This window comes from Siphateles boraxobius, unplaced genomic scaffold (genome assembly GCF_051911475.1).
Source record: "Siphateles boraxobius isolate OS27281-9 unplaced genomic scaffold, OSU_SipBor_1 33, whole genome shotgun sequence".
In the NCBI taxonomy this organism is placed as follows: Eukaryota; Metazoa; Chordata; class Actinopteri; order Cypriniformes; family Leuciscidae; genus Siphateles; species Siphateles boraxobius.
Genome location: NW_027508953.1, coordinates 13,250,195 through 13,266,364, shown reverse-complemented (window position 1 = coordinate 13,266,364; position 16,170 = coordinate 13,250,195). Strand labels below are relative to the sequence as shown.

General features: G+C 38.7%; 1 protein-coding gene across 2 annotated transcripts in view; it reads left to right on the top strand.

The window, feature by feature from the left end:
* The first annotated feature begins 1,736 nt into the window (after positions 1-1,736).
* The window catches only part of cratb (carnitine O-acetyltransferase b), a 301,172-nt gene continuing 286,738 nt past the window's right edge, over positions 1,737-16,170 (top strand). Inside the window, exons 1-3 of one of the 2 annotated variants that reach the window (XM_077195547.1) lie at positions 1,737-2,171; positions 2,411-2,626; positions 5,242-5,360. In XM_077195547.1, the coding sequence (XP_077051662.1) occupies positions 2,121-2,171; positions 2,411-2,626; positions 5,242-5,360 (386 nt within the window). In that variant the 5' untranslated portion in view covers positions 1,737-2,120. The remainder of the gene's footprint in view (positions 2,172-2,410; positions 2,627-5,241; positions 5,361-16,170) is intronic. The other variant, XM_077195546.1, reaches the window with a different exon arrangement.

The window sequence follows — 16,170 nt, the reverse complement described above, 5'->3', positions numbered from 1 at the left end:
TCTCTCGAGGCATCGACAACACCTCTGACAGAGTTTTTGTTTTATTGTTTTAAAAGACCACGCCGAAAATACTTCGGATGCCACGATGCCATCAAGCGGTATCTCTGGACGTAATCAGTCCTTCACTGACCAATCAAAGTCCATTAGCAGAATGGTAGCGTGTTATGGGCAACCACAACTCAACCTGTAAGAAATCGAAAGGACATAAGTACTTGTTCATTCAACTTTGGACCTATAACCCATGTTGAACTTGCAAAATCTACATTCAAATCTGAGGTTTGTCAACGGCAATCGGGTGAAAGACAAATTTAGCCGTCTAGCCCCATTAGACTCCCATTCATTTTGCACTCGGACGATCGCCCCCCCAGTGGAACTCTGGTGGAACTACAACCAAAATTCGGTACAATAGGGCTTAATAGGGAGTGGCCAGGCTTTCCTTAGATGGCTTTGGTCATACGTAACATCACTAGTAGAAGCAGTTGTAGTTGTGTCAGAGGCCTCGTTTACACTGCAGGTCTTGATGCCCAATTCTAATTTGTTGCCTATCTGATTTTTTGACCGTCTGTTTACACGTTCTTTCAATTGTGACCCATATCCGATTCATGGTTTACACTTAGCATACTATCTGAAACGTTGTGCATGCTTAAAGGCACACGGCACACTATGCAGGAATTTCGTTTTTGTCAAACAGCGACCCCTAGAGTCGCTGTGGAGTACTTGTATTTAACGTTATTGTCGTAAATACCACTCACGCAAATCGTCTCTGCACTCACGGCCTGATACCCCCGTCCTAGACTCCGAAGATGTCCATTGACCAGACAATGTTTCACGATTTCATACAAATATTAAGCTACTGCATAATTATATTGTGCTATCGAAGATGAACTACTGATGATGGAAATAGGATAATAAGTTTGCCAAGCGTTAGCCTACTTTATAGTAATATCGTTAACGTAGCCTACCTCTTTTGATGGCTTATAACGCTTTTACATGGTTGCAGCTTAATAAATAAGTAAATAGCCTAGGCTAAATAATTTAATTTGTGTTTTTTTGTGTGTGTAATGTAAACATTACAAAATGCCAGATGACATCAATAAAGTTACATGTACGTCGCATTATTTCATAACATTGGCCGTTATGATGTCGTTAGACGTGATTATTGCAATTTATGCCAACAGTTTGCAAATAGCGCTCGTTTACACTATTTACAATGTGTAGGCTTATGTCCTGATAATTGCGTGGCGTTTTCTGTGTCTTTGCACACTCTGACACGGCGCTGCTGCTGCTAGGTGATGTACGGGGAGGGCTATCTCTGGACATAGGCGCCGTTTATATGTTTATATAAACATAAATATATAGACTACTTATACAGCAAAGACAACGTCGACAGTATAGACTGCAAAATTGGCTACAGAATATTTCATTCTGTATTGACAGGTGCAATATTTGAAAATCGACAATTAGCCTATTATTATTATTTAAAAAATATATATATTTATATCTGCATTTATGTCAAAACCTATAACGGTAGACTTTCCCCGGCCTTAGGCGTCTATGTATTTCTTGATGGATGACGCAGAGGAAACTCTGGCCAATAAGAGGACAGTTTTACTCACATGTGACTTGCATAAACACATTAGGTTTGTTGCCTTGTGAAAGCGAACCGAACCAAGAAGAAACTGCAACATTATTGAAAAATAATAATAATAATAATAATAATAATAAAAATGATATTGTAGGCTAGGCCTAAGTCCCTGTTTCGGATGAAAAGCAGGGAATCTACAGGTCTGAAAACGCCCAAGAGGATCTGAATAGACCGTGGCTCATTTTTTTTGCGCACATATACCAAATGATACGGCAGAAAAAACACTGCACACGTGTTGTAGTGTCCACACCCGAAGTGCGTGCTGGAGCTCACGAACTTTAGCCGAACTTTGAAGACTCTTAACGGATTGAACATTTCAACTGTCAGAATAGTTTACTGGCGTTTTCTTGTGTGGCGAAGAATAGGCTAACTTTAGTTATCTTTTAATATCATTGATGAAGATTCTTGATGTTCGTGTTTGCATAAGCTTAAATGGTTTGCTATTTAATTGCTAACAACAAAACAGCGTAGAACAATGCTTTTAGAGAGGATATATCCAAGAATATGCTCTTTATTAATGCACAGGGTAAGTGTTGTGTAGTATTGTGCATATAATTCTAAATATGCTATTGTTGCTGTTTAGCACCGTTTGACAGTGATTGTTAGAAACACTTATGAAATATATTTATTTATGAATATATGCAAACGTCTCTTTTCTCCAGAGTAGTGGGGGTTTACAAAATGTATAAGGGAAGTGACTCATAAGGATATTTGAAGTGAAAACTTCAGCTCCTCACTTTCAGTCATATGTGTCACGTTCGTCAGGCCGTGCTGAGACAGGCCCACTCGTCGGTTCCGCCGCAGCCGGTGCCTCCGCTTGGCCAGACGCTGCAGCGCTACCTGAGGGCTTTGGAGCCACTCTTACCGGCAGATGAGCTCGAACACACCCACAGGATCGTGCAGAAGTTTAGATGCTCTGGAGGTCTTGGCGAAAAACTGCAGAGAGAGCTGATCAAACGAGCAAAGCATTCACACAACTGGGTGAGAATAAAACTAGTGACACAATTTAAATATACCAATTTCATACGTTGATGCACAAAAATACCTTTTTAATTGTATCATTAGTTCCATGTTTTTTGGACATTCACAATAGACATATGGTATTTTTGAAGTACCATGGAAATACCATGGGACATTATGCTAATTAATCAGGGGTGTAGCTAAATATCATAGAATCATTCTGTGTCAACTCAACCAGAGGTCCCCTAGCCAGAGATGGGCAGTATTTTAATGTATTTGAAATACGTATTTAATTACTTTTGAGTATTTTGTAATTTGTATTTTCCCAAAAAAAAAAAAAATCAAATGTAATTTGTATTTAAATACTTTGAGAGACTGTATTTTGTATTTCAAATACTTAAATATTTATTTAAATAGGCCTATGTCATTTTATTTTCGTATACAATAACTTTAATCACCAGGCTTAATAGGACTACCAAATAGCCTATCAAAATTTTTCGGCAAGATGCAATTAAATCACGTGACATGTTCCTGTTGGATCCATTCCATTGCGCCACCAAGATCTTGAGATCTTGCGTGAGATCATCGCGTGACTCTTCATGAGATACAACACCGCTTTGCCATCATCGGCACCAGTTGAGCGTCTTTTTTCCTTTGGAGGAATGGTTTACCGTCCTCACAGAAGGCGACTAACAGCTGAACTGTTGGATAAGTTAGTTGTGCTAAAAAACAGCTAAACTGTAGTGAAAGGATAGTAGAGTAAGGGGGTTTATGAATAATTGTCCTATAAGTTGTTCAAGGAGGAAAAAGCTCTCTCTCTCTCTCTCTCCCCCTCTCTCTCTCTCTCTCTCTCTCTCTCATCTAACTCCACTGTTACCTTCAAATGATTGCTTTAAATTTTTTGTATTTTTGTATTTTCAAATTACAAATTACTTGTATTTTAATTAAATAATTTTTTCACATCAGTATTTTGTATTTTATTTAAAAACATTTGATGAGTAAGTATTTGTAATTTGTAATTAAATACTTTTTGATGTATTTGTTCCCATCTTTGCCCTTAGCCTGGCATGCCGGACCCGCATTAGGATGTTAGGTCTGGGAACTCACCATTGACAGGGCTCAATACGAGGGGTGTGATAAACGGTTGTCTTTCAAATTCCCTCTGCACAAAATAGGATAGCGCAACAACCAATCAGAGCAACGAAGAAGGTGACTGAGTCAGAGCGACGGAGTCAGAGCAACGCCGTTCTTGTTTTAAAAAAAGTTTAACTTCAAATCCTCCAGAGTTGCGGCCAAAGCCGAATCGAAAGACCGCTGTTCGCCAGCAGCAGTCATTCTCTGTTTTCAAGTAGCAGTGAACCGTCGCAACTCTGTCATCATTATGTTAAAGGGTTAGTTCACCCAAAAATGAAAATTATGCCATTAATGACTCACCCTCATGTTGTTCCAAGCCCGTAAGACCTCCGTTCATCTTCGGAACACAGTTTAAAATATTTTAGATTCAGTCCGAGAGCTTTTTGTCCCTCCATTGAAAATCTATGTATGGTATACTGTCATTGTCCAGAAAGGCAATAAAAACATCATCAAAGTAGTCCATGTGACCTCAGGGGGTTAGTTAGAATTTTTTGAAGCATCAAAAATACATTTTGTTCCAAAAATAACAAAAACAACGACTTTATTCACCATTGTATTCTCTTCCAGTTCTGTTGTCAATCCGCTTTCATGAGTCCGCTGACGTAAGACGAGCTGACGTGTTATCTGGTGCGCCCGAGCTTCGTTTACAGTCTGAGGGAGACGCACGCTGTAAACAAAACAATCTTTGCAAACATGTCTAAGGATTTCGACACAGGGGAAGACGTGCAATTTTTTTTAACCAGACATATTTATTTGAACCCGAATACACGGACGCACCAGATAACACGTCAGCAGCGTTTTACGTCAGCAGCGTCACTGGCCTCGTGAACGCGGATTGACAACAGAACCGGAAGAGAATACAATGCTGAATAAAGTCATCGTTTTTGTTATTTTTGGAACAAAATGTATTTTTGATGCTTCAAAAAACTCTAACTAACCCCCTGAGGTCACATGGACTACTTTGATGATGTCTTTATTGCCTTTCTGGACAAGGACAGTATACCATACATAGATTTTCAATGGAGGGACAAAAAGCTCTCGGACTGAATCTAAAATATCTTAAACTGTGTTCCGAAGATGAACGGAGGTCTTACGGGCTTGGAACGACATGAGGGTGAGTCATTAATGGCATAATTTTCATTTTTGGGTGAACTAAACCTTTAAGCCCATACCGCCGACTCTATACACGATCTGATTGGCCTGACCAGAGGGGTTTTTCCAGCTCGAAAGCCAATGGAGAGTTGCTAGACCACACTGGCTGCAAAATAAATTTTGCTGCCGCTAGGGTGCGTCTAGATTTCTAGGCTAGAGGTCCCCTGCTAAAGATTTAGATTTTTTTACATGGTGAAAGAACTGCATAAAGGAAAAAGAAAGCCCCAATTTTGGCATCACAGCCTTGTGCAGCAGTTTTGACTCTGATTGTTTATGCTTTATAAGGTGAACTAGCAGGCTGGTTTGTTTGGTTTGATCTGGTGTGTTTTGTGTTTCTTCACTTTGTGCAGATCTCTGATTGGTGGGTGCAGTGGGCATACCTGGAGTGTAGGCAGCCTTTGGCAGTGCATTCGAATCCAGCCATCTCTCTGCCTAAACGTGACTTCACAGACTGGAGAGGTCAACTAGTGTATGTGACAGCCAGAATCTACAAACACCACACTTAATACAAACAAACAAACACACTTACAGTACCATATAAATCTTAAATTTTCCTAAAAGAATTTATTTTTACTGTAAGGTCAAAGCATTTAAAGGGATCATGATCTGGGTTATTTTATAATTTTTCCTGGGGTGCCCTTATAATGTTTTTATGATTTTTACATAAAAAATGGTCATAATTTAGAAATAAAAGGCATTATTACTAGCCTGATTTTAGCCTCTGATTTGAACGATCTGTTTGAAGGGGCGTGTCTGCTGTGAGACTTCAGTGTAACATTGGTGGTGGTTGAGGAGATTCCCCCTTCCATGTAAAGCACTTTGAGTACCCAGAAAAGCGCTATATATATGTAACAAATTATTATCTATCTATATAAATTACAGGAATGTTTTCTCTGAGTTCACTGTGTAGCCTGCTCCCTGAATTGTCACACTTATTCATTTGTGGATTTTAACTGAATCTGTAAGTCAGTTACACTGTTTACTTCTGAATATTATATTTTATTCTGGTGCGCTTGACGTTATCGCTACTGTGTAATAGTAGCCTTTGCTTTTCACCAACTAAACACATCCAATTCAATGCCTTCACAGTCTCCTCCTCGGCCATCATTTGTAGTAGTCTATTCACAAACTGTTTGCTCAAGCGTAGCGTTTTCTCGGAGTTCACTGTGTGGCCTGCTCCCTAAATCATCACGCTTATTCATTTGTGTATGTTAACTGAATCTGTAAGTCAGCTACAGTGTTTACTTATTTTTTATTCTGGTGTGCTTAACATTATCGCTTACTGTGTAATATTAGCCTATCACCAACTAAACATGTCCTATTCAATGCGTTCACAGTCTCTTTCATGGCTATCATTTGTAGTAGCCTATTCGCAAACTGTTTGCTCAAGCGTAGTGTTTTCTCGGAGTTTACTGTGAAGCCTGCTCCGTGAATCGTGTAGTTTAATTTTCCCTATTTATTGAATGTCATTATGTCAGTATCAGTATTTGCTTTCTACCATGCACAAATAAAAATGTCACTGGACTTTTGCTGTGTAATTGTAACAATGAGCACTAGCACCAAACCAACAATTACTAAAAACATACACAAAAACTGATTTTGCACGTGTACTTTGCACTAGTTATTAAAGTCAAGTCCAGTCACCTTTATTTAGGCCATTCTTACAAATATTGGTAGGTAGGTCTATATTTTTTTTTTTCAAGATTCAATGTAAATAAAAAAAGTAAAATTTAGGTCAGGGTGATTATGTAGGTATGAATTTGAACAATTTTGCATATTGTGACGTCACTGACTGGGTCTTCAAACCGTGCATCCACCGCTAGGTGTCAACGCAACCTACAAAATCAGAGTCCAGTTACGTTTTAGGGCTGTCACTTTTGTGAAAAAATCCTGTTTGATTTTTGAGACATAAGTGTTCATTGAATTGATTGTAAAATCGATTTTCCATGTCTAAAGACGTTTCCATTTTCGCCAAATATAGGCTAATCCACAGACAACTAACAGGCATTAGGACTAACGTAAAGAGGGCACTTGAGACACGCACAAGTCAGCAATATTTCTGATGATTTATTGGCGTGAGGTTTCGTGCACAATGACAAAAGGAGTGCAACATTCAGGGATTGAAATTAACACCCTCCAACCTGCCAAATAAGGGTAAAAATGAACTTTGGAACCAAATCTGCGCGGATTTAGCGCAAATACACAACTCGTGAGTCCTCATGATATATTAAATACAGCGTATTGCGCAGAATCTGCGGATTTCTGGCTTACTTGAACACACCCGTCACTAAGCAACAAATAACGGCGAGCATATTCACTTGCACTAAAGTATTAGTGAAAATTAAAAAGCATTTGGTTAACAGAAAAGAGATATTTATTTTCCAACATCCTACATGTTCTGTGTACTGTATTGATCTGTCCACCTAAAACACATTTTTGTTTAAAAAAAAAAAAAGGCCGGTGGTGGTGGTGGCTCACTTTGAAATTTCAATTTAAAAGAAACCACTTTGATTTTAGGGTCAAATTGTAGCACGTCCACAATAGTTTGAGTTTCCTCCACCAACATTTTAGTGGTTTCCTGCAGGTCAGTCGACACGATCACCATTAGACAGGTGAGAAGGGAGGGTAAAAGATCTGGGCACAATTTTTCCAGAACTTCGTGCCAAGTTAAAGCGGTGTTGAGATGTTTTAATGCATTTTTTAGATGTATTATGGTGCCCAAACCCGTATGACTTTGAACGGTGACCGCAAACATTTTATACTGCATCATTACTAGGGATGGGTATCATTAAGGTTTTAACCCGTATTACTACTCTTACCGATACTGTTTATCGATCCGGTACTTTAACGGAATTCTTATCGGTTCCTTTTGGTGTTTTTTTTTTTTACATTCGGGTAATAATTAACATTCGCTTTATATTTTGAAATGTAAATTATCTATAGCAAAAGAAAAATGAATGCTTTAACAAAACGAATAAAATATCTATTTGTTATGCAGCAGTGTGCAGGCTTTTTTGTTTTATATACATGAGATAGGATACGATAAGCAAAAACAAGTACAAACACATGTTCAAAAAAATAATACAATTAAACAAAGATACAAATTATATACACAGTGCTTTAATTTCAGGAAAATCTAAAATTACTTTTCAGGTAAGTCTTTCTGTCTGAAAAGAAATTTAATTTAGTAATCAAATGTAAAATAACACTGCATAGTTTATCATAGATAGATTAATGCTTATTAAAGTTTAAGTTATTCATTCAAGAGCTGTGAGTGATTTTCTCTGCCTTTTGTTGTTTGATTCGCATTAATGGCTCAATCGTCACAGGTTTATTAGACGCTGCCCCTTTAAGACCGAGTGCAGCTGTGATAGGTGACTGAGGCACCATCATTTTCTCCCAACTATTTACGTCCATTTAAGACATAAACTGTGTTTCAGTGAATCTCAGAGCTGGTAATTTTTTCATATTTTATGCATATTTGATAGTTTAGATGCGCACATGAAGCCCAAAGTTAAGTATACTTTTCTTGTCTCGTTGCAGTCCATTTCGGGGCGCGCATCGCCTTGTGAACAGCGTCTCTTGCGCAGATTTATGTGCTTTTAATAGCTCTTTTAATGATTAAAAGCGTTCGCAATTTAGCAACAGTAGAGTCTGCATTTTACAACAATCACCGATCGTGCTGATTGTGATGGTACGTTTGGGTTTTATGAAGAAATGACAGCGCATTGCTGTGAAGGGAAGGAAGTTGCGCTAGACAGAATGCGTCTAGTTTGTAACGGGTTTCATCTCAAATATCTTTTTTTCTAATCTTTGAAAGACGAAATCTAAAATAAAATTAGAATAATATCCTAGATCTAAAGTGTAACCACGTTTGAATGTTTAGTTCTGTCCTCATTGTCACTCATTAAGCAGGTCTGTTGTGTTGTGCACGCTGTGGCTCCGCGTGAGAGATCGGCCCCAAATTGACAGGGTCGGTCGGATTATTGGAAACAAGATTATTTTTAAGGATGGCTTTATATAGCTTTTTTTTACAATACAGATTATTTCAAAGCAGCTTTACAGAGAGAACAGGAAAATAATGTTATAATAATATTGTTAAATATAAAATTAAATGTCCTCAACTAAGCAAGCCAAAAGCCAATGGTGAAGAAAGGCGAAAAAGGCGACAGTGGCAAGGAACCAAAACTCCATCAGGTGACAGAATGGAGAAAAAACCTTGGGAGAAACCAGTTCTCCTCTGGCCAACGAACGAACAGTGTATTATGATTCAGGCAGCATTACATTAGTTAAATAGTTGATAATACCTAGAATATCAAAATCACTGCTGGCGGTAGATCCTTTTCCTATTTAGCACCAAAACTTTGGAACAATCTTACTAACATTGTCCGGGAAGCAGACACAGTCTGTCAGTTCAAATCTAGACTAAAAACACATCTCTTTGGCTTAGCATACACATAACACATTATAGACAGTCCGCCGGATCCAGGCCGTATCCTGATGAAGGACCTGCGCCTGGACATGACGACAACTCAGTCCTGAAATGTCAACTAATCTCTCCCTTGTGAAAGCCTCCTTCCCTTTCCCCCTATACTGATAAAACGTTGTCTGGATAATTCCAATTCACGTGGCTACGCGGAAGCGATAAAATATTCTCAGAGCCACCAGGCACTGTTTTATGCAAATGAGCGGCTGGATTGCATTAAAGGGTTAGTTCGCCCATTTAAGACATGAAGTTGTATGCAATCCTTACCAGCACTATAGTGTATACACACTGACCCACTCTGTTGTCACCCCCCTGGTCCGAGTTCTGACCGCTGGAAGTTTTTGAATGAAGTAATCCCGGCTACTTTCCGGGGCCACAAAACTGTGTGTTTTTACGTGAAAAAAAGATTTGCGTTTCAAAGCTTGATTAATTTAACACAAAAAAAACACGCCGGGCAAAATTCATACCTCAGTTTTAATGCGGCACTATTTTCCTTCCGTTTCTATCAATCCGCGCTGCTGTCAATGTCAACAGTGCGCACGTGACGATTAGCTGTTGATAGCGCGACTCGCCGTCAACATGTCCGACCACGAAACTTCAGATGATGAAACTAATTTTAGCACAGTGTCAGACGGATCAGATGAAGACAGTAATTTTAACTCAACGACAAAGGGATATCTTTATGAACCGGAGTATACCGATGCCGAACTTGAGCAGATGGACAAAGAACGGGAAGAGAGAGAGCGAGAGGACAGAGAAGTTGTCCAATCTGATGCTGGGCCCACCACAGCTGTAGCAAGAGGCAGGATGAATGACAAATGGTGGTGCACTTGTTCCAATTGTGAAGTTATGCCAACAGAGGTTGAAAGCTATTGCTGCCACGAATGGGAACTCATCATGCCACAGATGCAAAACCTTTCAATTGACGAGGACGCCAACGCACCGTCTGTCTGCATTACATCCAATGACGTGTTCCCTGCGATGCTAAATGCAGGTGTCCTGGAGACGTTCTTCTACATCCCTAAAATAAATTGGAAAAAGCGACCCAAACCAGCTGGACTTGACGGTCAGATGTCGGCAGAGTAAGTGTGATCGCTCATCTTGCTTTGTAGTTTTTTATTTATTAATTTAACGTTGTCTTGACTAGTGTTGGCTATATAATAGTCTATCTGACTGCATTATTATTATACTGAGTGGATAATACACGATAACACACGAAAATCCTTTATTCGAGATAATTTAGCTCCCGCTGAGTAGCCGATGGCAACCAGCCAAAGCTGTCTCATATTCATATTTGATACAGGAAAACGATGAAATTTGAACTTTGATCCCGGCACATCCTTGTTGTCACAGCCTGGGAATTTACAAGTTCGCACCATTGTTAATTTAATATTTTTTACCTTGTTGTCGATCGATTGTGTAAACACTATGGAAGAGCTGATCGTCACGTGCGCACTGTTGACATTGACAGCAGCGCGGATTGATAGAAACGGAAGGAAAATAGTGCCGCATTAAAACTGAGGTATGAATTTTGCCTGGCGTGTTTTTTTTGTGTTAAATTAATCAAGCTTTGAAACGCAAATCTTTTTTTCACGTAAAAACGCACAGTTTTGTGGCCCCGGAAAGTAGCCGGGATTACTGCATTCAAAAACTTCCAGCGGTCAGAACTCGGACCAGGGGGGTGACAACAGAGTGGGTCAGTGTGTATACACTATAGTGCTGGTAAGGATTGCATACAACTTCATGTCTTAAATGGGCGAACTAACCCTTTAAAGGTTTTCTGTTAGAACGGTTTCGTTTTAGCAGCCCCTTAGTTGCGCGATAGTCTCGCTTTTTTTCTTATCAAAGCAAAAGAAACTCAAAATACTCTGTTGATTTTGATCTTACATATTGTACATCATTAGATCCTGATAAGTGTGTATTTTTTTTGTGGATACTCACAATAAAAATAAAGTGTTGTGCTTGTCGCCAAATAAAGAAAAACAAACATGATGCGCGTTCTGCCTTCTCTCTGTCAGTTAAGTCCATTCTGAAACGCGTCCGAAAATTAACTGTAATTCCACGAATACTTGTCATACAGGCAGGAGTGTTTTTCCATAATGAAGCTTGAACTCTCTTCTTTTAAATGAATTAATTTATATAAAAAAAACAAATATTCTCAGTTTATGTAATCTGTATGAAAAGAGAGAGATGTCAGTCTTTTTCTTTCCAGCTCATTATACCTGATTACGTGTTAATGTGCCAAGCCCACGGAGAGCGCGCGGTATTCAAACGCAAATAATCTAAGGCAAGCCATTCAAACATGCCAACGCCCACCAGCTGGATTATAAAATACATCGTGTTCAGTAAGTATCTTACTAGAGCTGTGTACACAGTGTATCCCTACGCTGTGAGGAATAATACTATCTAATAACCCTGGAAAATGTACCAGAAGTGCTGGTAGTTTAATTTCGCGGAGCAATGGATCCAGCTGATGGAGTAAGTCATTTATTCTTAAGTGCTTTGTTCTAATCGCGATATTGAATAGTGTCTATAAACCGCAAAAAGACTGTTTAAATATGAATTGCGTGTCTGTGTGTAGGCTAAATGATGAATGAACGGTACAGGCGCGTGCGCGCTTTGTTTACTACAGTTATACAGCGCGTGTCTGTGCCGTTCATTCACTCTCGCACCTACATTAGTAAACGTTATGTTTACATCAACACATCTAAACTATATTGCTATAGCCTACTAAGATGAGTAAAAATAGACTGAAATATGTTGAAATAAAATGTCTGTATAAGCAACAAACTGCAAATTCACATGTATATGCTAATATATCATACACAATATGTTACAAATATTGTAACAAAGACTAAATATGAATGTTTAGACAAGATTTTGTGATTAGTTTTGGATAGATTATAAAGTTTTGACTTTAAAAAAAGACTACTGTCACATTAAATAGGTACGCTTTTGTTCACCAATTTCTGCTCATAGTTAAATATACTATAGTATGATGTTTTGTCAAAAATAAAGTAGGTATATTGAATAATCAACAAAGATGTTGTTATAGTTTTGTTCCAATATTCAAACTAATGAATCCTTACCTTTTTTAATACGTATGATATAATGTATACTTTTTACAAAGAAATACACTTGAAATATTGTTAAAATTGAAATTGTTGTTGTAATTGTAACCTATTTGTAATTGGTTACAATTTCTAATTGTAAATATGTATATATAGATAATTTCTTTTGTCCTTGCATTCTTTGGGACCCTGTGACACACCTGTGTGAAAGGCTAATTAATATGCAGCTCATTATGTATGCGGCACATTATCCGGCCTTTGTCTTCTCAGGTGTGAACACGCCTCCACGCATATTGCCTTTCCAAACAAAAGGTGTCTTATAAAATTTAAATCAATATATTGTTTTGTGTAAATGATTAGGCAGGATGATTTTCAGATCATTTTGAACCAAAAATTCTAGGCAACAACACCCATTAGTCAAAAGTCTTGTGGACACATATTTAGTATGTGTTTTGTGGCCTTATTTCAGACACTTTAAGTTTTAGTTTTTTCAATAACCATGCATAAACATTATTCTCTAAAAAAATACAAACATGTGCACACTTGTTGCTCACATATTACTGTAAAGACTCTGGGGCGGATCTAATCCGTGGGGAATTTGCATATCATAATTAATAATTGGTAATTAATAATTATTCATACATGTTTGGATTAGATCAGTCTTACATGTTAATAAAACTCCCGATAAGGGATGATATGTAATTTTACCTGCATGCATGCTTGTGTATCCTTGCACTTAACCACAAGTTGATTGCAATTACCTGCACGGACCACGTTTTACAAACCAGGCAAAATTAATTAGCTCAATTGTCAGACTAATATCTGTGGGAATCCACAATATCATCTTACTTTATAGGATTTCAGGAAAAGCAATTCTGTGGCCACAAGAATTGGGTTTCCTGCCCTATAAACACATACTCTTTAAAGTATCTTTAATTTGTAAGCTTGTTGCTATAAGATCTTTTGGCACTTAAGGGACTTAAATGAGCAAAAAGGCAGTACATCAATCAGATGAATATAATGAATTTAATAAGGCAGAACTACTTATGTATTTACTACGGTTACATGGGATATATGTATTTACAAACATAATAAACAACAATACACGATAAGGCATCGATGAATGAGAAATGCATAGAGTGTGGACAATGGAAACACGTGTGAGAGGGGAAGGGACAGAGAGAGAGAGAGAGAGAGAGAGCATTGGCAACATTCCCCTGACAGTCCCCTGCCTGTGACAACACGAAAACATCATCTTAATGCTTCTTAGAAGCTCTATAAAGAGATATACTTAAGTTTCTGGGTCTCTCTGTGTCGTGGCATTCCTGCGCGTGCGTGAGCGGAGTCCTTTAGGAAGCGTCACTGGGTGCTGCTTGGCGCGCGTTGAACGGAGTTTCCAAGTCTTTGGGGTAACATTACCAAAGGAAAATAGTTCGGCTAAGTTTGTTTCACTTTGTGGAAGTGAACAGAGTCGACTACGGAAAACAAAACTTTGACTAACAAAGAAAAGAAATAAAGATCTCTACGGGGAAATCACGCGGAGTTAACGTCACATCTTCGCATGGCTGGTGAAGAAGCGTGTGTGCGTCTCTCGTCACGTGGTCACGTGCGCGTGTTTCTCCTTCAAAACGAGCGCGCGCTCGTTTAAAGGTCCCTTGTAGATGGATTTGCTGAAGAGATATGTCACGCGGTGTTCTTTTCACTCGTCGATTGGAATTAAACACGGAGACTTATCTAAGACTGAAAAACACAAACTAAACTAGAAACAAATAAAAGAAAGGCGAAGAGCTCGCCCGGAGGCGAGACCCTACATTTTTGACAGTCAGAGTAACAGAGCGACGAGCGGAGGGGGGAAGCGTCATTTATCACCTTGGAGAAATCCGGCCTCTTCCTGTTGACTTGGCCAATTAGAGGGTTGGAATTTCACAGGCGGGACTTTGGTTTTTATTGCTCTTTGTCTAAGAGAGAGACGTTTGAAACCGACGAAATTAGGGTGTTTAAGACCAGAATCTTCACAATTCTTATAATACTAATGCGTCACAAGTTTAGCTAAATGTAATGTCAATTAACAAATGGGGAATGAAGATTGGAGTTTATCAAGACCAAACTTGCCACAAATGGATTTGGTTAAACATTAGTTGGCCAAGTTTAAACATTATCGCATTAGAGTTGTCGAGAAACATAGACCAAACCACAAAAAGGCAACTCATGAAATAGGGAACTTAGATACATCGTTCATACAATTCTCAAGTGGAGATATATAATAGCATATACTATATATATATGAATACAGGATTCATTTCTCCTCCTTGGTTAGAATTCAGAGAGGGTGGCAGTTCTGTGAACATTCCTTTGGGTCGTAAACGCCGTTATCTAAGAACACCAGTGATGTTAGTTTTGGTCTCTCTTCACTCCAAAGATGGAAAACATAGTAAACTATATTTTTCATTAACTTCTTACATATATTTGGCTCTAGCAAGTGGAGCGATTTCGTTTAATACCAATCACTCCGTGTTTGTTACGCATACAAGGATATATATAAACTCTTAGACCTTTATAGAAGTCCGCGAGGTTCAACTACATAACTAACAGTCCTAGATAGACAGGATACAGTATAAACTTCAAACGTACAGGAATACATCATGTTTACATTTCATAATCACTCATTTCTGGGTTTTAATGTTATAGATGCATATATGTGTGTGTGTGTGTGTGTGTGTGAGTGTGTGTTGTCCATTTGCGCATCTGGCATTCCTTCCTCGCTGGGGGGGGGGTTTGGAGATAACGGTCTTCTTGGATGTTGGCTCGCGAACAAATCAGGATCGCGCGAGGATCTCTGTGGGGACTCATTACGCTGTAAAGGTGTCACAAACTAATCTACCCTCCAGACTGGCTGGCGCTAACGGAAGATTTAGAATTGGAAGAGTCATAGGTTGGGGCTTTAGAAACCCCTGTTAACGTGTGTTTATTGTGTTAAACCATGCTGACTCCATGATTCTGCGCTCATACCCTACATTACGGTAGCCCCGTTTGTGCTATATAGAGTGAATTTACACCTTTGCCATTAACATGTTTATAAATAAATGAAAAAAAGCACAAATGTCAGAGCATGTCAGAACTCCTCAAGGACCCCAAAAACCTCTTAGACCTCAGAGGGTTAACTAATGATCGTTGTGACGGAAGTGAATCAATCAAAACTAACTTTAGCTGGACAATAACTTTATTCTAGAGCTGCTGTAAAGCCTAACAATCTCTGTTACTTTAATTTCCTCTTATCAAGGTAAAGCTGTTTGAAACACTCCATATTGTTAAAAGCGCTATAGAAACGAGGTGACTTGACAAGTGTAAACGCGCTTCTGATCGGAATGTTATCCGTCTCATATTATATCTCAGTGTAATGTAAATGCAATCCAGCCATCGTGTCTGCATTCACAGGTGGACGTCTCACAAAACCCCGACCACTGTCATTGTTAACCCTCTGAGGTCGACTATCGCGCGGGCTCGCTTTTTTTCTTATCAGTGCAAAAGAAACTCAAAATACTCTGTTGATTTTGATCTTACATATTAAGTGTTGTACATCATTAGATACTGATAAGTGTCTATTTTTTTGTGGATACTCACAATAAAAACAAAGTGTTGTGCTTTTCGCCAAATAAAGAAAAACAAACATGATGCGCGTTCAGCCTTCTCTCCGTCAGTGAAGTCCATTCTGAAACGCGTCC